This window comes from Mustela nivalis (assembly GCF_964662115.1).
Source record: "Mustela nivalis genome assembly, chromosome: 4".
NCBI classification, from domain to species: domain Eukaryota; kingdom Metazoa; phylum Chordata; class Mammalia; order Carnivora; family Mustelidae; genus Mustela; species Mustela nivalis.
The window spans coordinates 104,076,851-104,101,801 of record NC_139023.1 but is presented as its reverse complement, the minus strand read 5'-3'; the positions used below and the strand labels follow the sequence as shown (position 1 = coordinate 104,101,801).

General features: G+C 35.8%; 1 protein-coding gene and 1 pseudogene across 4 annotated transcripts in view; both read right to left on the bottom strand.

The window, feature by feature from the left end:
• The window catches only part of SLC9B1 (solute carrier family 9 member B1), a 65,983-nt gene that overhangs the window by 8,349 nt on the left and 32,683 nt on the right, over positions 1-24,951 (bottom strand). For all 3 annotated transcript variants that reach the window (XM_082728995.1, XM_082728994.1, XM_082728993.1), the window contains 4 exons: positions 21,065-21,235; positions 19,772-19,914; positions 18,266-18,393; positions 4,080-4,255 (listed from right to left, as the gene is read on the bottom strand). In XM_082728995.1, coding sequence (XP_082585121.1) covers positions 4,080-4,255; positions 18,266-18,393; positions 19,772-19,914; positions 21,065-21,235 — 618 coding nt within the window. The remainder of the gene's footprint in view (positions 1-4,079; positions 4,256-18,265; positions 18,394-19,771; positions 19,915-21,064; positions 21,236-24,951) is intronic.
• Positions 21,579-24,616, bottom strand: LOC309863799 (large ribosomal subunit protein uL22-like; annotated as a pseudogene). The gene is made up of 2 exons: positions 24,562-24,616; positions 21,579-22,045 (listed from the first exon to the last, which is right to left on the bottom strand). The product of its transcript is annotated as a large ribosomal subunit protein uL22-like (transcript).

The window sequence follows — 24,951 nt, the reverse complement described above, 5'->3', positions numbered from 1 at the left end:
CTCTCTCTCTGCCTGCCTCTCTGCCTACTTGTGATTTCCATCTGTCAAATAAATAAAATCTTAAAAAAAAAAAGAAAAAAGAAAGAAAATGTAGGCCAGGAAACAAGGAAATAATAAGCCACAGTGTGCTCCCTTATAAACACAACTTTAAAGACCCGCTGAGGTGGAAGAATGGACAGACGCTGGACAAAGGAGCACCTCTGGCACCTTGCACATGTCTGGTAATGTTTCCTTCTCTGATACCCTGTTATGACAAAGAACAAATGACTTAAACATACAAAGAAAAATCTAACAACAACAGAAAAAAAAAAGATTTACTACAGGGTCAACCCTAGGAATATTTGAGTCAGCAGTAAATTGAGTTTCCAACATATTTTTATGTACCTGTATCTGTAGTTCAGAGTAAAAAAATTTAAAAATCCCACGTCACACTAAAAAATTGTTATGCTATGGGTATTTCAGCTCAATGAAGTGTGTAAATACATATATTTTAGAAATGTTTTTCCATGAAAAAATAATAGAAATGCAGGATGACAATAGCAAAATGGTAGAATGGGAAGCCCCAGAACCTTGATCCCCCAGAGAGGCATTAAATTAACAATAGATACAGTCTAAAAGCCTTAAAAGAACCCCACAAACTAATTAAGAAGTTGCAGCAAGAGAAAAATGATGCATCATGTACAAGGAAGCTTCTATAAAATTATCAGAGGATTTCTGAGCAGAAACCTTACAGACCAGAAGGTGGTGTGAAGGTAATTCAAAGTGTTGAAAGGAAAATAACTGTCAATGAAGAGTACTATCCTACAAGATTAACTCTCAAAGTGAAGGAAAAATTAAGACTCGGATAAACAAAAACTGAAGGAGTTCATTACCACTGTACCTGCCTTATGAGAAACATTAAAGGATATCCTTCAAGTAGAAGTAGAAAGATGTTAGCAACACAAAAGCACACAAATATAAATCTTTGGTAAAAGTAAATACATAGATGAATTCAGAATCCTGTAATACTGTAATGGTGGTGACTAAATCACTTTCAATTCTGTTACAGAATTTAAGCTAGAGACATAAAAATAACTATAAGATTGTATTAATAGAGATGCCTGGGTGGCTCAGTTTGTTAAGCATCTGCCATCAGCTCAGATTAAGATCCCAGGCTCCTGGGATGGAGTCCACATTGCGCTCCTTGCTCAGCAGGGAGTTTCCCTTTCCCTCAACCTGCCTTGTGCTCTCTCACTCTGAAAAATAAAATCTTAAAAAAAAAAAAAAAGACAGTATTTAAAAAATCTTTTAAAAAATTTTTTATAAACATATAATATATTTTTATCCCCAGGGGTACAGGTCTGTGAATCAAATCACCAGGTTTATACACTTCACAGCATTCACCACAGCACATACCCTCCCCAATGTCCATAACCCAACCACCCTCCTCCTACCCCACTACCCCCCTCCCCACAACCCTCAATTTTGTGAGATTAAGAGTCTCTTATGGTTTGTCTCCCTCCCGATCCCATCTTATTTCATTTATTCTTTTCCCAAACCCCCCACGTTGCATCTCCACTTCCTCATATCAGGGAGATCATATGATAGTTGTCTTTCTCCGATTAACTTATTTCGCTAAGTATAATACCCTCTAGCTCCATCCACGTCATTGCAATTGGCAAGATTTCATTTCTAAAAAAGACTGTATTAATAGATAGACGACCTGGATAACAAAGGAAAGAGGTGAGATGTAAAGGATTAGAATTTTTATATGTGAGTGAAAGTAAATTATCACTTCAAGTTTTTATAACTATGGATGGAAAAAGAGTCCATGCAAATGATCACCAAAAGGCAGCAGGGTGGTCACACTTATATAAGACAACATGGAATTTAAGTAAATACAAGTAAGTCATAAGAGATAAAGAAGGACATCATACAATGATAAAAAGGCCAACGGATCCAGAAGATAGGATTAGGTCTCTGTATCTATCATATTCCAAAATATAGATGTACTGAAGATCTATGTAAAAAAAATAAAACCTTAAAAGTCCTTAACATTTAAAAAAATATATTTGAGAGAAAAAAAATATTTATTTGAGAGAGAGAGAGAGCATGAGAGGGGGTAGGGGCAGAGGAGAAACAGACTCTCTCTGATGAGTAGTGAACAGAACCCTGGGATCATGACCTGAGTCAAATGCAGACCCCTGTTATGTGCCCCCAAAGTCCTTAACATTTTAAGTGACTGTATACATGGTCACGAGTAAAGAGAATTATCTAAGCATGCAGCTGCTTTCGGTTTTTTACTTTTTCTGTCCTTCACAAATTAGGTTTGATCTTCTGTAGCATGTTCCATAGTACCCTACACTATGTACTATTCATCACATTTTGTAATTATTTGTTTAACACAAATTCCTTGAGAACATGAACCATATGGTCTTCTTTTCTAGGTAACTAGTGTAGAATAGCACTTAAAAATGTGGGTCTAGGGTCAGAATGCCAGGTTGCATCTTGGCTTCCCTACTTTTTGGATCTGTGTCTTTTAGCAAGTTATTTAACCCCTGTTCCTTAGTTTCCTATTCTGTAAAATGAATATCATACTGTGGGGTGACTATGAAATGACTGGAAATAGCTATGGAACTTGGAGCAAGCACAAAGCGATTATAAAAGCTAGTACTGTAGTTCACTGTTTATCCTCAGTGTTTGGCACAGTTGTTGACACAATGGAAGAGAAACATAAAAATATTTTTTAAAAGAATTACTGATACTAGTCATGAAGGAAAGGATTGTCACATTTGACAATAAAAATTTGAAAAATCTGAATTGCAAAAAAAGATAAAAGAGAAATTATAAATGTAGAAAACTATAGGACTTAAAACAAGGTTATCATTCCTATTTTTATGCTGAATCTTAACAAAAAAGAACAAAAGATGAACAATGGCTATAAGATAAGCAAAAGGTTTCAAGAAAAACAATTTATAAAACATTCTAGGATGCCAATAGTCAATAAATGTGAACATTTAAAAATATCACTAGTATCATTAAAAATATTTAAAGAGGCCTCACCTTTCACCTATCAAATTAACAAAGATATAAAAAACTAATGATACTGAGTTTTGAAGAAGGTGAAGAGACACTGGCAAGTTTTTACACCCTGGTAGGCCATAAGTCGAAAAACTTAAAACTTTTTTAAAAAAATAAAATGTCTTGGGACACCTGGGTGGCTCAGTTGGTTAAGCAACTGCCTTTGACTCAGGTCATGATCCCAGGGTCCTAGAATCAAGCCCTGCATTGGGCTCTCTGCTTGGCAGGCAGCCTGCTTCCTCCTCTCTCTCTGCCTGCCTCTCTGCCTACTTGTGACCTCTGTCTGTCAAATAAATAAATAAAATCTTAAAAAAAAAAGAGTCAGTTATTATTCCTGAGGGTATGTTGCAGGGCTTATTTTTATCTTTTCCTTCTTATTTATGTCTTTTGATCTTAAGAGAAACTAGACATATTACTTTTCAACTTAAGAAATATTTTGGTGCTTAAAGAATACAGAAGACAGAATTTCAAACACTGCAGATAATTAAAGCATTAAAAAACTTGGAAACATTTACTTTCACAATTTCTTGGGACATCCAAGAGCAAATATTATCTTGGGATTCAGAATTGCTGCTGAGCTTGTCCCACCACTGCCAAAAAGGCACACAGTTGTCCATACTCTATATATTTAGGTTGTCTGAGTAACAGAGCAACCAGTTATTTATAATGATGGCCAAAAAGGCATATTTTAGAAACATATATCAAATAGCAGTACTAGTAATATTGTTACTTAAAATTTTCTATTGAAAACTGTGATAAAGCAACATGAATGAAAAAACCAGGTAATAATATGGGTTATCAGATTAATTACAATATATGGTTATGAAAATAAAACCATGTGTGTTAAATAGTAGTTTCTTAATCCACTTTCTCTTCCCTGCTCTAGAATGAGCTTTTTGTGAAGAATAAAAAGATGTTACATGTAAAAATAAATGTTAATAAAGAAGCAAAGCCAGAAACCTTGTTTAAAGAACCAGAAAAAGCTGTGAATAAGATGGCAGTTGCTGTTTTTTGTTTACCTGAGGAGAAGACGATGCTCAAGCATGTATTGAATCCAGTGATTGCTATGATGTCATCTAAACTGCTAGCAGCCATTAGTAATGTTGGGATGCCTTTCTTAATGCCATATCCATTTTCTTGCAAAAGGAGCATGGAAGGGACAACCACAGCAGGAGAGACAGCACCTACTACAAAACTATGAAAAAGATTTTGAAAACCAATTTTAAAACATTCTTTCAGCAAAGTAGTGTTTTATATTAAACCTTACAACAAATACATTAACCTTTACAGATTTACTATAACTTCAAAAGTAAAAATGCTGAGTCAATGTCATTTAATGGTGGTAAAATTTTCCACACATTTTTTACTGCTGGCTAAAAGTTTATAAAGATTTCATTCAAGATGTTGGTTTGGGCACAAACTGCCTCTCGCTTCATCCCTAAGTCCTTTGAGATGAAGATATAAAAATAATATGAAAACTCATAACCTAACTAGGAAAAAAAAAAAAAAAGGAGACACCTCAATGGATAAGAAACCAAGTATATCCCAGGAAGATAAGAGTTTAAGATTGAAGAAGGAAATCATAAATCAAGTGTGTGTGAGTAAACACTGCTACAAAAAATATGGTATACGTCTAAAAATGCTCCAAATACAGAAATGGCAGATGCTGTGAGCAGAAGAAATCTGAGGAAATCCAACGGGTGACTATTTGGGGTACCACTGTAAGAATGGCCAGACAAATGTACTCTCCACCCCATTTCTAACTCTTGAACAAGTCAGTAAGGAACAGATGTCTGTCCCAAAGAAGGAACAATGAGTGTAGGCACCAAAGTTGCAAAGACAACTGAGAAAATTCCTGGGATGGATGATGGCACCCATGAGGAATGAGGACATTCCCACTCAGGATGTCCTTTGTTGGTATATCTCATTCAGTACCTTACCTCATCACTTCCACATTCACTTTATAAAGGCTGAAGTATATACCTTGTGTAGAGATGTTCTTGGTGCCCAACCAGAACACATTTAGCAGGCCAGTGCACACATCCCCCGCTTGTTGGCTCCTAATCTCTGACACCTGCAGCTTTTTAGCAATATTGCCCTGCTAAGAAGAGCTTACTTGAGGTTGCTAAGGAGGTTTTCCTCCTACTCCTCCTTCTTCCAGACAGCTTCTGTGAATTACTGACTGATATAGAGGGTCTGATACTTTAGTACCTTTGCTTCTTTGGCTGTACAGTCAGTTATAGTTTTCTCTCAAAATTTCCCTGTGGACTCAAGAAGAGCCTAGAATTCTCTAAAAATACTTATTTGCCTAGTTCGATTGTTTCTGACCTTTACGGCACGTTGGAATCATCTTGTGCGTTATTTATCCATAGGTGCTTAACAAATTATTCCCAAATTTTGTAGCTTAAAACAACACGCACTTATTATCACACAATTTTTGTGGGTCAGGAATCTGGGTGTGACTTAGCTGTATGCCTCTGAATCAAGGTCTCTCACAAGTGGTAGAAGATCTGCTTTACTCACATGACTGTTAGCAGGCTTTCAGTATTTTGCTCTGGGGGTTTCTCAACGGGGCTACTCATAATATGGCAGCTGGGTTCTCCCAAGATAAGTAATCAAAGAAAATGCAAGACAGAACATGCAAAATAGAAGCCATGGTCTTCTCATGGCATAGTAGGTGTCATGACATTCTATAATTTCTGTTGTATTCTGTTCATTAGAAGCAAGTCAGTAAGTCCAGCACATATTCAAGAAGAGGGTATTACACAAAGGTATAGATATCAGAAAGCAGGGATCGCTTGGAGTGATCTTAGAGGCTGACTACCTTGTACTTGGAGACCTTTCAAAATACTAATGTCTGACTCCCATTCTAAGACATATTGATCTGATTTAAAATGGAATTTGACCTGAATACTAGGATTTTAAATAATTTTTAAAAAATTGTGGTAAGGAATACATAGCATAAAATTTATCCTCTTAACCATTTTTAAGTGCACAGTTCAGTAGTGTTAACTATATTCACATTGTTGTATAACAGATCTCTAGAACTTTTTGTCTTACAAAGCTAAAACTCTATATCCATCAAACAACCCCCCTTTCTCCCTTCCTCACCCAAGACCCTAGCAACATTCTACTTTCTATTACTATGATTTTGACCACTTTAGATATATCAGTGAAATCATACAGTATTTGTCCTGGCTTATTTATCCCAGCATAATGTCCTCAAGATTCATCTATGTTGGAGAATGTAATAGGATTCTTTCTTTTTTTCTTTATTCCTTCCTTCCCTTTCTTTCTTTCTTATAGGTGAATAATATTCCATTCTATGTATATACCACATTTTCTTCATCCATTAATCTGTCAGTGTGGGCTGCTTCCACTTTTTGGCTATTGCAAATAATGTTCCAATAAACATGGATGTTGCAAATATTTCTTTGAGGTCTTCTGTTCTCAATGGGCCTCAGATATCCAAAGTGTTCCACTCTTTTTTCTGCTAGCATTCTGAGTCAGGTGAGACAGAAACCAGTCCCTTGGGTCAAAAAAACAAATTGTAGGACACATGCTCCAGCTTTTTTCTTTCCCTCCTGATAGAGAAGCCAGGAGTTGGGAGTTTTCTCCTGGTTACACCTTGCTGTGCAGGGAGGGGCTGAGGCATAGTGGGTAAATGCAATGAACTGTTCTAACTGCTCCAGTGTGTCTCCTGGCCTTGCACTTGGATGGGATACTATAACTTCTCAAGTGGGTTCTGGAGTTCTCACAAAGATAATCTGGTTCTTATGTTTTTAAGTCAGTATTGTGCCAGAAGGAGAGCCTGGGGCTTCCTATTATGCCATCTTGCCGATATTACTCTTCTGATTGTTGGGATTTGCGAAAGCTCCCCAGGTGATTTTAATACATAGTAAAGTTTGGGAACCACTGATTTTCTCCAGAATGTATCCAGCTTCCTTCACTCAGAGGTTTCTATGGAGACCTCACTCAATACATTACTTGCATAAGAAGCTTAATCTCAGCCTGAGCTTCTAAGATACCTTGCTTGGTAACATGATTGGTCTATTCCCTGAGAGAGGACAAAAGCCAGTAGCTAAAGTAATCAGAGTTAATGGGAATTAAAAGTATTGCAAAATATTTAGGGAAATCTATCACTTCGAGGTACATGTTCATTAAGGGGAAGGAATTTATACCGAGAAAAGAGATATAATAGGAAGAAAGCCACCAAAATGACTTCAGAATAACTATAAATATCCTCTGAATCATGAAAGTACACTACATCTATCCATAAAATTTTAATGATAGTTCCTAGAAATTAACAATGAATTTTCCAAATTAAAAAAAATATAAACATAGCTGAAGAGTGATTTAATAAGCTAGAAAACTGTGCAGAGAAAATTTTTCAGTGTGTACTGAACATACTGAAAGGTAAAACACATAGAAGGTAAAAAAGGTAAACACATAGAAAGTATAAGGAAAACTTAATAGGTATGGAGAAGAGAATTACAGAAGGACATAGTAGAAGAAAACTATTACCTTGAAGGACACAATAGAAGAAAATTCTTACCTCCGAGAGGTAAAAGATATAATCAAGACCTGGAAAAAGATACACAATCCTCTGATTGAAACATTACACCAGATACTGAGTAGAACAAATTTTAAAAAGACTTGCCTAACGATATTAAGGAATTGTTGTTAATTTAGTAAGAAAAATGCTGTTCCTTTTAGAAATGCATCCTCTAGGGTATAGGGATGAAATGCCATCCTGTGTGTAATTTACTTTAGGATTCATTAGGGACTATTAACTTTAAATTAAGGATATTTGGTGCTTGTTATTTTGTTATTATTCTCTCTACTCTTGTACATGTTTGAAAATGTTCACTAAATAAAAAGACTTGAGGCTGCTCTAATCAAATATTAATATGAAAAGTATTTACACGAGAATCTCATTAAAATGCAGATTCTGTTTCAAAAAGTCTGGGATGGGGTCCACGATTCTGCATTTCTAACTTTTAAGTGATACTAATGTTGCTGTCCAAGGAACATACGTTGTATAGCATGAAATTTTTAATTGTAAAAATTTGGAAAACCCAGCTTCCAAAGAGAGGGGGAGAGAGAAAAGATTGTATTAGTCTACCTAGAAAAGGAATTAAAAATTAGTTTGATAAGAGATTCTTTATGGGCAAAACTAATGCAAAGAGATGACACTGATATCCTTAAAATATTGAGGGAAAAGAATTTTGAATCTAAAATTCAATACAGAGTCACAAAGTTATGTTCAGACCCTCAAGGATGCAGTTTCTTATTCACTTATCAGTTTTAAAAGAACTAGAAGATCAACTTATCAGGAAGAATGTTTAGTACAAAAGAAAGGAGTTTTAAAAAAAATACAAGGGCAGGGGCGCCTGGGTGGGTCAGTGGGTTAAGCTGCTGCCTTTGGCTCAGGTCATGATCCCAGGGTCCTGGGATTGAGTCCCACATCGGGCTCTCTGCTCAGCAGGGAGCCTGCTTCCCTCTCTCTCTCTCTCTGCCTGCCTCTCTGCCTACTTGTGATTTCTCTCTCTGTCAAATAAATAAATAAAATCTTAAAAAAAAAAAATACAAGGGCAGAGGCAGCATAATGTAGATGTTAAGAATAAAGTCTCTAGCCATAGCCAAAATTCTTGATGTATCTATTTAGTTGTCTGATGTTAGGAAAACCATGTAATATCTCTTTTCTTTGTTTATATGCAAAAAAGTGGGAATAATAATAGTATCAACTTTATAGGTCTTTGTGAGGATTAAATAAATTATCAAGTACTTTACAAAGTACCTGACACATGGTAAGCACTATATATATGTATGCTACTACTATAACTATTATGATTATCATCACAAGAGATAATGATGAGCAGTGAAATTAATTGCTAAATCTATAGAAGTGTTCATTGTAAAGAAAACTTAAAAATAATTTTGGAGTAAAATTATAGATTATATCAACTGGTGGGAGAATATATGAGGGAGTGAAGGATAGTGAAAAAATGTTATAAATTTAAGTATGTTTTTCCCAAAATTATAGGAAATTACTAGGAGAATGAATTTCTAATTTCTAAATATTAAAGGAATAAACAAAAGTGGAACAAAGAAAATACTGTTAATTCAACAAAGGTAGGAAAAGTGAAAAAAGAATGAAATTCACATGAATCACATGAATTCACATGAAATTCACATGAATATTTTGAAAAGCAAAATAAGGTTAAGTCAAGGTTAAGTCAAAATTCACCTACAAGGAATTGGCTGGATGGACCTGTTAAGAAAGAGTCTCTTTGACTGAATTTTAAAACGTTAGTTCTGTTAGTGAAATATACATCTAAGACAAAATGGTACAAAGAAGTTGAAAATTATAAGTTTGGTAAATAAACTGAATCCATTTCATAAATGAAAGTTTGGTTTACATTAGAAAATTAATCAACATGAGTCACTATAATAAAGGAGAAAGTTCACACTATCTCAATAGAAGCAAAACAATTATTTGATAAATTTTACACCCATTTAAAAAAAAAGATTTTATTTATTTATTTGACAGAGAGATAGCACAAATAGGCAAAGCAGCAGGCAGAGGGAGAGGGAGAAGCAAACTCTCTGCTGAGAGCCCAATGTGGTGCTCAATCCCAGGACCCTGAGACCATGACCCGAGCTGAAGGCAGACATTTAACTGACTGAGCCACCCAGGTGCCCCTCTACACCAATTTTTAATGAAAATGTAGCAAACTAAGAATTGAGGTAAATTTCCTTAATTTAATTAGGGCAGCTACAAAAACCATGACAAATACAGAGTCAAGACAAAGATGCCTACTATCACCACTTCTAATTAACATTATTATATTTAAGGGCCTAATCAGTGCCACAAAGAAAGAAAAATAGATGGTATACTTATTGGAAAGAAAGTAGAGCTGTCATTACCCACAGATGATATAGCTGTACATGCAGAAAAACCAAAAGCAACCCACAGATAAATTTGAATTAATGAGCCCAACAAGGTTGCTGGAGACAAAAGCAATTTATAAAATAATTAAATAATATTTCTAAATACCAGCGACAAGTAATAAAAACATAATATATAAGTACTATTTATAATTGCAATAAAACTATCAAATGCCTAGGAATAAATCTAATTAAATGTACACAGGAACTCTATGTAAGAAATAAAAACCCCTTGATTAAGAAAAATTAGTGAATACCTAAATAAATGGAGGGGTACACCATGGGTTTGAGTTGAATAACTCAATATTAGAAATGTACCAGTCACGGGTGCCTGGGTGGCTCAGTGGGTTAAGCCTATGCCTTCAGCTTGGGTCAGGATCGAGCCCCACATTGGCTCTCTGCTCAGCAGGGAGCCTGCTTCCCCCTTTCTCTCTTTAAGGTAGATTATGGATTTATGGATTATGAATTTAAATGTGAAAGTTAAAACAGTAAAATTGCTAGAAAACAACATAGAGAATATATTTATGACTTTGGATAGGGAATGACTTCTTAAACAGAAAATGCCAATAATGAAGAAAAAGAATGAAAGACTGGACTACATTAAAAATGAAAAATTTCTGCCACTAATGGAGTGAAAATGGTAGTTGATAAATGGAAAAATATATTTGCAATGCATTTAACAAAGGACCAATATCCAGAATGTGTTAAGAACTCCTACCAGGGACGCCTGGGTGGCTCAGTTGGTTAAGCAGCTGCCTTTGGCTCAGGTCATGATCCCAGCGTCCTGGGATCGAGTCCCACATCAGGCTCCTTGCTCAGCAGGGAGCCTGCTTCTCCCTCTGCCTCTGCCTGTCATTCTGTCTGCCTGTGCTCGCTCCCTCTCTCTCTCTGATAAATAAATAAAAAAAAAAAAAAAAGAAAAAAAAAAGAACTCCTACCAATAAATCAGAAAAAAACAACAATAACAAAAAGCCCATTAGAAATATGAGAAAGAAACATAGTAGGCACTCTTTAGCTTTATTATAAATCAGGTTAATAGAAATAAAATCCCAATGAGATATCACAGCATATGAGTGGTTCAAATTAAAAAGACTGATGATTCCAAGTGTTGGCAAGAATTGGAATAATAGGAACTCTTATATACTACTGGTGGAAATGTAAATTAGGAATTCTGAAAAATAATTTGACATAATCCAAACTTTTAAACATATAGCTACCCTGTGAACCAACAACTCAACTCCTAGTTATGCACCTATAGAAAACTGTGGACCAAGAGTTATTTACAAGAATGTTTGTAAGAGCATTGGTAATAACAACTCCCAACTAGGAACAATGCAAATTCCCACTGGCAATAGAAGGCACAAACTAGTATATTTATACAATGATATACTATGTGAAAAGGAAAGTGAACTCTGTTCACATAATAACATAGGTGAATCTCAAATATAATGTTGAGTTTAAGAGCTACACACAAAAGAATATATACTATATGATTTCATAACATGCAAACTAAATTATAGTGTTAGAAGTTAGTATAGTGGTTATCTGTGGAGAGGAGGGAGAGAAATGATTAGGAGAGAGCATAAGGACACTTCTGGGGTCCTATCTGGGTGATGGTTAAATGAATATTCATTTTTTAATCATTCAAGGAACTGTACATTCATATCTTGACACTACTTTGTATGTGAGTTATACTTTAATAAAAATATGTTGGACGTAGAAATTACTTAAAAATAAAATCTTAAAAAAACCAGAATAGCAGTAGATGTTTCATTATTTAGATGATAAGAGTGCCAGAGGGGGGCCTGGGTGACTCAGCCAGTTAAATAGCAGATTTTCAGCTCAGGTCATGATCTCAGTGGCCTAGGATTGAGCTGCATAGGACCCCATGCTCAGTGGGGAGTCTACTTTAGGATTTTCTCTCCCTCTGCCCCTTCCCCTACTTGACGACTCTCTCTCTAAAATAAATAAATAAATCTTAAAAAAAAAGAGTGCCAGAAAGATAAATATATTAAATTAGAGAAGATGGTATACTAAAAAAAATAATGAAAGTAAATTTCCTTTAATTAAAAACAAAAGATTGGGGCACCTGGGTGGCTCAGTGGGTTAAAGCCTCTGCCTTCCGCTCAGGTCTTGATCCCAGAGTCCTGGGATCGAGTCCTGAATTGGGCTCTCTGCTTAGTAGGGAGCCTGCTTCCTCTCTCTCTGCCTGCCTCTCTGTCTACTTGTGATCTGTCTGTCAAATAAATAAATAAAATCTTAAAAAGAAAAAAGACAAAGTTGTTTAAAAACAAAAACAAGGGGCGCCTGGGTGGCTCAGTGGGTTAAGCCGCTGCCTTCGGCTCAGGTCATGATCTCAGAGTCCTGGGATCGAGTCCCGCATCGGGCTCTCTCCTCGGCAGAGAGCCTGCTTCCCTCTCTCTCTCTCTGGCTGCCTCTCCGTCTACTTGTGATTTCTCTCTGTCAAATTAATAAATAAAATCTTAAAAAAAAAAACAAAAACAAAAACAAAAAGACCTTAAATCTAAATAAAGGGTCACACAGACAATGGAACAATCCATATTTAAATAATTTACAGTAATATTTCGGAAAATCAAAGAAAAGTCCAGACAGAGGATCACCTACAAAAGAATAACAATTAGATTGACATCAGACTTTTCAATAGCAAGGAGATGAAGGAAAACAGAACAGTTTTTAAAAGTTTAAGGAAAATAATTTTGGACACTTTCCTTCCTCCCTTCCTGCCTTCCTTCTTGCCTGCTCTTTCTTCTCTTCTCTCCTGTCCTTTTTCTTCCTTCCTTTCTCCCTCTCCCTTTTATTTCTTCCTTCCTTTCTTTCTCTCTTTCCCCTCTCCTCCCTCTCTTCCCCCTTCCTTCCTTCTTTCTCTCTTTCTTTCTTTCTAACTTTTTAAAAAAAGTAATCTCTATGCCCAGCATGGGGCTTGAACTCACAACACTAAGATCAAGAGTCACATGCTCTACCACCAACTGAGCCAGGTTTTCTGCTTGGGAGCAAGTTCAAGGGTGTGGTAGAGGAAAACTAAACAAAGCCCAACAAACTTGCTGAGTTGAGAAGAAAGAGTCTGGGAAAGCCAAGGCAGTTAAAATTTTCAGAGCAGAGTACCTGAGGGCGGGAAAGACAAAAGTTCCAGAAATTTGCATGAAGGACTCTCTGTGTCTTTGGTTGAATACCAGTGAGGAAGGGCATAGAGTAAAACCCCAGAAATCTGGGCAAGTACAACACCTAAAGAAAGATCACTGAAGTAGCAGGATAAATAATTTCCAGAGCTCACACAAGGCTGGGAAAACCTCTGGGGTCCCACCAACTAGAGTGGAGATACCTTGTCAAGCACATTAGGTATTCAGTAGAAACTCAGAAGGGCCACACCGTAGAAGGAAACTAAATTAGCCCTATAGTGAGGCTACTCTAGATAATCCCCCAAAGATCTTAAAAATGAGACTTGAAAGCATCAACGAATTCACACATAATTTAAAACTGCCCTCTGGGACAAAGTGTAATTCTAAGGAAAAATAACCACCATGGGTGCCTGGGTAGCTCAGTTGGTTAAGCCACTGCCTTTGGCTCAGATCACGCTCCTGAATTCCTGGGATTGAGTCCCTCTCATTGGGCTCCCAGCTCCGTGGGGAGTCTGCTTCTCCCTCTGACCTTCTCCCGTCTCCTCCTCTCTCTCAAATAAATAAATAAAATCTTTAAAAGAAAAAAACCCCAAAAACCCAACATGTAAAACTTTCAAAATCCAGCATCTCACCACTAGACATATGAAGGGGTGGATAATGTAACATATAACTGGGGGGAAAAATCAGTTAATAGAACACAGATCCACAAATGAGAGTGATGAGGGAAATGGTAAATCAATGTTAATACAGCTGTTATAAATATGTTACATATAAATATGTTCCTTAAGCATCTAAAGGAAAACATGAACATAATGGAGAAAAAAGTGGAAGACAGAATAAAGAACCAAGAGAACTTTAGGAAATAAAAAATGGCAGTATCTGATGGAAACAACCTAAGTTTCTGCCAATGGCTGAGTAGATAAAGAAACTGTGGGGTGTGTGTGTCTGTGTGTGTATGTGTGTGTGTGTGTATGTATGGAATACACTATGGAATATTCAGCCATGAGAAAGAAAGAAATACTGTCATTTGCAACAACATGGATGGACCTTGAGGGCATTATGCTAAGTGAAATAGAGAAAAACAAATACTGTATGATCTCACTTATGTGTAGAATCTAAAAAAGATGAACTCATAGAAACAGAGTAAAACAGTGGTTACTAGAGTCTGGGGGGTGGGAGAAATGGGGAAATGTCGGTTAGTAGAGAATAAACTTCCAATTACAAGATGAATAAGTTTCAGAGATCTAATGTGAAGCATGGTGATTATAGTTAATGGTACTGTATTATATACTTGAAAGTTGCTAAGGGAGATGGTCTTAAATGTTCTCACCACACATACACACAAAGGTAAATTATGTGACAAGATGGAGGCATTAACTAATGTTATGTTGGTAATTATTTTGCAATATATAAGTGTATCAATTCAACACATTGTATATCTTAAACTTACAAAATGTTATATGTGAATTATATCTCAATAAAGTTGGAAAGAAATGTATGATGGCTTATGACCAAAAAAATGCAATATCTGAATTTTTAAAAATTTACTGGATAGGAGTGAGAGAAGGTTCAACACTGCAGAAGAAAAGATCAATGAACTTGAAGACATAGCAATAAAATATGTCCAAAACGAAGTGCAAGCAGTCCAGATTCCATCAACAGATGAATGGATAATGAAGACGTTGTGTGTGTGTGTGTGTGTGTGTGTGTGTGTGTGTAAAAAAGAGGATACTGTTTTTGTAGAGGAAAAATAGCAAAAACCTTAGAATACTGGCATAGAAATAGACAAAAGAGATTGCAAGAAAATAGAACACAAAGTATAAAAATAAATCTATGGGATTTGTTACATGATAAAATCAACATTTCAAATCAATGGGGTCAAGAAAAAAGTTTTCTATAAATGGTGTTGAGACAACTACCTATTCACATGGAAATGAATGTAGCTAGTTCCTCATATGTAATAAACTCCAGCTATTTTATTATATTATTTATTTATTTAAAGATTTTATTTAATAATTTGACAGAGATCACAAGTAGGCAGAGAGGCATGCAGAGAGAGAGAGGAAGGGAAGCAGGCTTTCCGCTGAGCGGAGAGCCCAATCTGGGGCTTGATCCCAGGACCCTATGGTCATGACCTGAGCCGAAGGCAGAGGCTTAACCCACTGAGCCACCCAGGTGCCCCACTCCAGCTATTTTAAAAGAATTTTTAAAAATTAATTTAAAAATAATGTGAATAAAATATAAATAAATTTGTGATTAGAGGTTAAAAAGGACCTTTTGAATGACACATGAAAAGGCATTAAACAGAAAAAGAAATATTGATAAATTTGATTACATTAATAAAACCCTTTGGTACAGCAAAAGCAGTTATGTTTCCCCATGCCCTCATTTTTCTTTTTGATTTTCAAAATCAAGGAATGGTTTTATGTATTTGCTCTTCAATATGTTGGAAATAATAAAATACTCTTTTTTAAAAAAGATTTTATTTATTTATTTGACAGAGATCACAAGTAGGCAGAGAGGCAGGCAGAGAGAGAAGGGAAGCAAGCTTCCTGCTGAGCAGAGAGCCCGATGTGGGGCTTGATTCCAGGACCCTGGGACCATGACCTGAGCTGAAGGCAGAGGCTTTAACCCACTGAGCCACCCAGGCACCCCTGGGTGCCCCTAAATATATTTTTTAAATATAAATATATTTTTTAGATAGAAAGTCACTGTAAGCAAAGGTGAATATCTAGTGGTGTATTAGGACAAGGTATTTGCAATACTTGTAACAAAACATTGAAATAGTAAGAAAGAAAAGAATAACTCAACAGAAATATAGAAAAGGGGTATGAAGAGGCTAGTATAAAAATACTCGGGCAATCCCTTTTAGGAAGATGGCGGCGAAAGCGAAGAAGGAAGCCCCTGCCCCTCCGAAAGCCAAAGCCAAAGCAAAGGCTTCAAAAGGCCAAGAAAGCGGTGCTGAAAGGCATCTACAGTCACACACATACACACAAAAGAAGATCTACATGTTACTTACGTTCCAACAACCCAAGACTCTGTGTCTCCGAAGGCAGCCCAAATATCCTCCAAAGAGCACCCCCAGGAGAAACTAGCTTGATCACTATGCCATCATCAGGTTCTCCCTGACTACTGAGTCAGCCATGAAGAAAACAAGACAACAACACGCTTGTGTTCATTGTGGATGTCAAGACCAATAAGCACCAGATGAAACAGGCTGTGAAGAAGCTCTAGGACATTGATGTGGCCCAGGTCAACACCTTGATGACCTGATGGAGAGAAGAAGGCATATGTTCTACTGGCCCCTGACTATGATGCTTTGGGTGTTGCCAACAAAATTGGGATCATCTAAACTGAGTTCAGCTGGCTAAATCTAAATACAGTTTTTTCATCATAAAAATACTCAAGGTCATTAATAAACACATAAATGCACATTAAAACAACAATGAAATATCATTTTTCATTCACCAGATTAGAAGAAATCATAAAAGTTCGGCAATATAAAAAATTTGCAAGGATGTCAAAGAATAAAAGTTATTTTCATACCCTGCTGGTGATGGGGCAAACTAGTTTGAGCTGAAGGCATTTGGATAGTATCCATCAAAACTGAAAATGCACAGAACCTAGGTAACTATTCTAGAAAAACTCATATTTGTGCAAAATGAGACAAATAAAATGCATTTGTTATAACAGGGTAAATAAAATCTGGTCTTATCATACAATGTAACACTATACAACAATTAAACAAATGAACTACATTTTTTTAAAAGATTTTATTTATTTATTTGACAGAGAGAGATCACAAGTAGGCAGAGAGGCAGGCAGAGAGAAAGGAAGGGAAGCAGCCCCTCCCCACCGAGCAGGGAGCCTGATGCGGGACTCGATCCCAGGACCCTGAGATCATGACCTGAGCCGAAGGCAGTGGCTTAACCCACTGAGCCACCCAGGCGCCCATGAACTGCATTTTTAAATGTGTATAATCTCAAGAATACTGTTGAGAAAATTGCAAAGAAAGTGATACGTTCTTTGATACAATTTATATGATATATATGTACATAGTACATATATCCCTGGAAAACAGGACTGTTTTATGTATTTTCTTTCTTTCTTTTTTTTTTTTTAAGATTTTATTTATTTATTTGGCAGACGGAGATCACAAGTAGGCAGAGAAGCAGGCAGAGAGAGAGGAGAAAGCGGGCTCCCTGCTGAATAGAAAGCCCGATGTGGGACTCGATCCCAGGACCCTGGGATCATGACCTGAGCCGAAGGTAGAGGCTTTAACCCACTGAGCCACCCAGGTGCCCCTGTTTTATGTATTTTCATATAAATGATATGGAATGTTAATTTTATAGGTCTAGAATGATAACATAAAACTTATAAAAGTTGTTACCTTGGGTAGGGGTATGAGCACTAGGATTTGAAGACATGGTTAAAAGGCATTTTACTTTTGTCTGTAAAGTTCTAATTTTTTAAAAGTAAAATGTACTTGGGTATTACTTTTATAATAAAAATTAACTTTAAAGAATCCATTGCATTTGGCAGTAAGTATGTAATGGGTGAACTTTACTATATTTTCCAATGGATAAGTAGAGGCAAAAGGTAAGTGCATTGAAGAATGAAAATAAGTTCAGGATCTAGAGAGAGTGATTATAGACTATTACTCTGAGGAAGTGGAACATGAAGGGAAAAATACATGGGACACTAGATATAGGAAAGAGGTATTTTTTTTTGTTATAATATCTATATCTATACAAAATCTTTCTCATGTGTATATATAATATATATATATATATACAACGTATAAGGAAAAGGCCATTGGATGGGTTAAAAAGTAGAAATAGATTATAATAGGAGAGAAGGAATAAATTGATCAAGTGAATTATCTTGCCCTAAACATTAAGGGACTATGCAAGTTTGTTAAGGATATGATAGATTTAGAACACGGCTCTGCTTCTAATCAATTGAATTTTCAAGGTTTTCTACCACTGTGAAAAGAATTTTAATGAGAAATTTGTCTATATAATATTCTGATTATTTCAATAATTTTATTATTTTCAATAATTTTAAACCGAGCATCCTCAACTGGATATTTTTGTAGAGAAAATGAAAAAAGTTACCCCAACAGAAATCCCCATTCCCAGGGAAATTTCATAATGAAGTGGGAAATAACAGCAGTCGAACATGCCTCCATGAGGCAAGGACCAATAGCCAACCTTAAACAAACTCTCTTCAAATGCTTCAAAGCCTGAAATATAAAAATAATCACATTTAGACAAACTTATAATGGCCAACAAGGAAATAATTTAAGTAAATTCTGAAATATATAGTCTTTTTTGAGTAATTAGCTTTTACTAAGTTAAGACTTCCAGATTGTCCCACTGGGCTTGAAATGCTAATGCAGCTCATTTTGTAGGTCCATTGGATTATAAACTATTTCACATTTTGTAAAACATTTTTGTATCTAAACTATTTTAAAAGATCAATTTGTCTGTAATTAAATAACTATTTCTACCTTCCTTAATCTTCCTTGTAAATAATATAATGAAAGTAACCTATGTTTATTTCCATCAGTTAACTTTTAGAAATGACTTGTTTGAGTAATTTAATAATTATAATAGAAAATACCAACCTGCCAAAAGAGAACATCACTTAAAGACAGCATAACTTACTAAAAGGGAGAAATTTATAATTTTTTCATTGGTTCTATTTTTCTACTTGAGAATATAATAAATTATAAGTTTTTTTATGCTCTTTTTTAAAAAGATTTTTTTTAAAGATTTTTAAAATTTATTTGACAGAGAGAGAAAGAGTGAGTGAGAGTACAGAGGCAGGGGGAGCTTCAGAGAGAGGGAGAAGCAGGCTCCCCACAGAGTACGGAGCCCAATGTGGGGCTCAGTCCCAGGACCCGGTGGATTCAGGAATCACGACCTGAACGGAAGGCATATGCTTAACCGAACTGAGCCACTCATGTGCCCCTGTCTTTAGGCTCTTGAAAATATGCTCTTACAAATATCTTGAGATATTTCCACTAAACTCTTATACTTGTTGTTTGAGTACCGTTATACTCATGAATAATCGTCTTTTTAAAAGCCAAATAGATTTATCATTCTAGATATTAATATTTTTAAGAAATATTTAAAAGGATTATCTTCTATAATAATTCAAAGTTAATCAAGCATATATTCTGTGGGGGTGGGGTGGGTAGATAACAATCACGAAACAAAAACATTACCAAAATACTTAAGCCCTCTGAAAAACAAAATAAAAGCAAAAACAGTTTAGAAGTGGACCTTATCCTTTATTAACTAGAAAGTAAATAGTTCTCCACAGAAAACCTGCAGCTCCCAAACAATACAAATGCTGTACAAGGGAATGTATCTCTATACAAATAATTAAAGATGAGCTCTAATGAAGATCTCACATCATAATGATTCTCTTCATATCAGCAATAATGGTGACCAGAAGTAGAAATTATAAGATGCCAATATTTCTGCAAAATCCTTTCTCTTAGTTTTACTTACAGGCTTCATTTAGAATAGCTATAACAAAAATTTTGCCTCTTTTTCTTTTCTATAAGCCCCAAATATTTAAAATATTTTTTAAAGATATAATTAGAAATCTACCTGTGGATCGAGTCCAAGTCCAGCTTGTATTAGGATAATGGTAAGGGCACAGTTTCTTAAAGCTGAAGACCACTTGTTATTAATATGGATGTAATTACTGAGGAATGGAATATTTCTGACAGTAAAACCAGCCAATAACATCCCTTAAAAGAAAGAAAATAAAGCACGTCTCATTCATTTAATTTTTCCAAGTTAGAAGAGAGAAATGTTTAATTTCCCTTCTTCAAACACACTGTATCTCATTGCTTTGGTGAAGGGCAGTTTCGCCATAGAGGAAGCAGCATAAAAAATGACATATCTTAAAAGGCTACAACAAGTAATTCAGTGTTGTTGGGACATAAAGGGCAAGGAAGGGAGTAGGAAAATGGGCAGGAGGGGACAGATAATATAAAGCTAACCCCTCTGCAGCCTCCATTCACACGGCTTTGCCAGAGTAATGCACTATAGGAAAGTTTTAGGAGGAAGTGACATAATGAGTCTTGTATTTTCCACGTGATGGTCTTGATGAATTATATAGATATAGAACTGGAGGGGAGAACGATTAGAAGGCTCTGCCATAGTCCATCAAAAAGTGGAAAACAAATAGCCTATGCTAGGACAAGAGTGGAAGTTTGGGACAAATAAAAAGATTCAATAAATACTTAGCAGGTGCTGAAAGGGTGCTGTGGACATAATAGGATGGAGTGATTGTCTCTAATGAAAGTATACTGAATATTTGGATGTATTGAATATTTAGAAAATATGAGACACCACTAATAGATGTTCTTCCACTAATTTTCCTCTGTCCAGATGGAGAGTTATATAGTAATAGTAATGATAAAATACTAGTTAGGCAGATGATGCATTCAAGAATGTACATAGTAGAGATGCCCATATAGCTTACTCAAAAGCCATAAAACCTTCTTATGCCCTAATCACTACAGTATTTGAATCTTATAACTGTATTTGAGTTAGGTTATCTACAGAAAAATTCAGTCTTTTCCAAGTGTTTCTTTTTCTACAATATATTTAAATTAACTAAAAAATGTCCTATTAAACAATAAGGCAACAGGAATCATATATTGGATATATTTAAATTATTTCAAAAATATTCTAAGAAAAAAATCTGTGTGCTCATTTGTAGAAAGAATAAATAGTTCTAGAAATGAGCTATAAGCATACATATATGGTAAATACATACATAAAAATCATATTACATTGAAATCTTTCTAAATTATATCTATTTTGTATAGAGTATGTTCATAATTTACATATAGTTAATAACAAAGAAATAAGAGCTAACTGTACACTTACCAATAAGAGGTGGAAGTTGAGGTACTGAAGGTATTCTAATGTGTTCCAAAAGCTTCCCCCCAATAATAGCACTATAAAAGATCATTAATAGTCCAAATAAATTTCCACCAGGGAGAACTTCAGTGCCAAAGAATGACCAGGCTACACACCATACCATAAAAATTGTAACTCCTGAAATATAAAAAAAATCATACAACCATATATCTACATAGACATAGATATACACATAAAAAAGATGAATTCTATTTTATCAAATGTCATTATTAATAGTCCTATATAATGAATGATACATAGCATTGACTATGTTGCTTGTTAGTATAATTGAAATCATAACCATTTAATATATATTCCAAAGTTCCTATCAATTTATGGGACAAGCTTTTAACAAAGTATTATTATTATTTTCTTTTTTAGGATACTTGAAATATGTTTAGTAATAAGAGACAACTAACATTCTCTTTTTATTTTTATTTGCATTTATTCTGTGCAGTATTTACTCCTGGGCCATAAAATTTTATTTCTTCAGTTTCTTTTGGGATATTTTTTTTCTGTACAACCTCCTCTTCTGGTTTAGGAACAATCAGCCCTTTTTCAGTAGGGATCATCTTGGTGTGCCAAGGAGAGCTCATGTATGGGTTAATTCGACCATGAGCCCTGTAAATTCTGTGCTGCATCGAGGGGGCTTTGTTCACCCAAATGTGCTCAATGACCAGAGAATCAACATCTAAACCCTTAAGTTCAGCATTACTCTCTGAAATTTTAAGCATGGGCAGGAAAAATTCAGCACTCTTCTTGGGCCACTGACCCTGTGTCCAGCCCCACTGTTTGGCCTGGGCACACCTACCGACTTCATCATGATAGCATTTACTGTTTCTGCAAAGTGACCATCTTTCAGATACTTGGTGGCTTTTTAAATATGCATACCCTTGTTGGCCTGGGCAGTTACATATGTGTTCCTAAAGTGAGTACCCAGATCTGAACCTCTAGATTTTTTTTTTTTTGCATTTTTTTTTAAAAAATTATTTTTTATAAACATATATTTTTATCCCCAGGGGTACAGGTCTGTGAATCACCAGGTTTACACACTTCACAGCACTCACCAAAGCACACACCCTCCCCAATGTCCATAATCCCAACCCCTTTTCCCAACCCTCCTCCCCCCAGCAGCCCTCTGTTTTGTGAGATTAAGAGTCACTTATGGTTTGTCTCCCTCCCAATTCCATCTTGTTTCATTGATTCTTCTTCTACCCACTTAAGCCCCCATGTTGCATCACCACTTCCTCATATCAGGGAGATCATATGATAGTTGTCTTTCTCTGCTTGACTCATTTCGCTAAGCATGATACGCTCTAGTTCCATCCATGTTGTCACAAATGGCAAGATTTCATTTCTTTTGATGGCTGCATAGTATTCCATTGTGTATATATACCACATCTTCTTGATCCATTCATCTGTTGATGGACATCTAGGTTCTTTCCATAGTTTGGCTATTGTGGACATTGCTGCTATAAACATTAGGGTGCGTGTGCCCCTTTGGATCACTATGTTTGTATCTTTAGGGTAAATACCCAGTAGTGCAATTGCTGGGTCATAGGGCAGTTCTATTTTCAACATTTTGAGGAACCTCCATGCTGTTTTCCAGAGTGGCTGCACCAGCTTGCATTCCCACCAACAGTGTAGGAGGGTTCCCCTTTCTCCACATCCTCGCCAGCATCTGTCATTTCCTGACTTGTTGATTTTAGCCATTCTGACTGATGTGAGGTGATATCTCATTGTGGTTTTGATTTGTATTTCCCTGATGCCGAGTGATATGGAGCACTTTTTCATGTGTCTGTTGGCCATCTGGATGTCTTCTTTGCAGAAATGTCTGTTCATGTCCTCTGCCCATTTCTTGATTGGATTATTTGTTCTTTGGGTGTTGAGTTTGCTAAGTTCTTTATAGATTTTGGACACTAGTCCTTTATCTGATATGTCGTTTGCAAATATCTTCTCCCATTCTGTCAGTTGTCTTTTGGTTTTGTTAACTGTTTTCTTTGCTGTGCAAAAGCTTTTGATCTTGATGAAATCCCAATAGTTCATTTTTGCCCTTGCTTCCCTTGCCTTTGACAATGTTCCTAGGAAGATGCTGCTGCGGCTGAGGTCGAAGAGGTTGCTGCCTGTGTTCTCCTCAAGGATTTTGATGGATTTCTTTCGCACATTGAGGTCCTTCATCCATTTTGAGTCTATTTTCATGTGTGGTGTAAGGAAATGGTCCAATTTCATTTTTCTGCATGTGGCTGTCCAATTTTTCCAGCACCATTTATTGAAGAGGCTGTCTTTTTTCCATTGGATATTCTTTCCTGCTTTGTCAAAGATTAGTTGACCATAGAGTTGAGGGTCTATTTCTGGGCTTTCTATTCTGTTCCATTGATCTATGTGTCTGTTTTTGTGCCAGTACCATGCTGTCTTGATGATGACAGCTTTGTAATAGAGCTTGAAATCCGGAATTGTGATGCCACCAACTTTGGCTTTCTTTTTCAATATCCCTTTGGCTATTCGAGGTCTTTTCTGGTTCCATATAAATTTTAGAATTATTTGTTCCATTTCTTTGAAAATGATGGATGGTACTTTGATAGGAATTGCATTAAATGTGTAGATTGCTTTAGGTAGCATAGACATTTTCACAATATTTATTCTTCCAATCCAGGAGCATGGAACATTTTTCCATTTCTTTGTGTCTTCCTCAATTTCTTTCATGAGTACTTTATAGTTTTCTGAGTATAGATTCTGTGCCTCTTTGGTTAGGTTTATTCCTAGGTATCTTATGGTTTTGGGTGCAATTGTAAATGGGATTGACTCCTTAATTTCTCTTTCTTCTGTTTTGTTGTTGGTGTAGAGAAATGCAACTGATTTCTGTGCATTGATTTTTATATCCTGACACTTTACTGAATTCCTGTACAAATTCTAGCAGTTTTGGAGTGGAGTCTTTTGGGTTTTCCACATATAGTATCATATCATCTGCGAAGAGTGATAATTTGACTTCTTCTTTGCCGATTTGGATGCTTTTAATTTCCTTTTGTTGTCTGATTGCTGAGGCTAGGACCTCTAGTACTATGTTGAATAGCAGTGGTGATAATGGACATCCCTGTCGTGTTCCTGACCTTAGCGGAAAAGCTTTCAGTTTTTCTCCATTGAGTATGATATTTGCGGTGGGTTTTTCATAGATGGCTTTGATGATATTGAGGTATGTGCCCTCTATCCCTACACTTTGAAGAGTTTTGATCAAGAAGGGATGCTGTACTTTGTCAAATGCTTTTTCAGCATCTATTGAGAGTATCATATGGTTCTTGTTCTTTCTTTTATTGATGTGTTGTATCACATTGACCGATCTGCGGATGTTGAACCAAACTTGCAGCCCTGGAATAAATCCCACTTGGTCGTGGTGAATAATCCTTCTAATGTACTGTTGAATCCTATTGGCTAGTATTTTGGTGAGAATTTTCGCATCTGTGCTGAACCTCTAGATTTGCATAATTTTGTATGGTTTTCTGGGTCAAGCAAATAGCAAACCATTTTCTGAGGTCACTTCAGGTCACTTAGGGGAAGAATTAAAGTGTTATTATTTTAAAAAATATTTTAAAAGTATATGTGAGTCCTTTAAAGTGCTAAACTGTTCTGAAAACATATGTCATTTTAAAAATGTTATGGTAATATTATAAGCTTTACTTCATTATATATCTTAGAGTAGCTGTTGTTTCTTAAATTCCACATATGAATAAAATCATATGGCATTTTTCTCTAATTTATTTTGCTTAGCATGATACACTTCAGCTTCATCCATGTCATTGCAATGGCAAGATTTCATTATTTTTGATGGCTGAGTAGTATTCAATGATCAATATTCAATA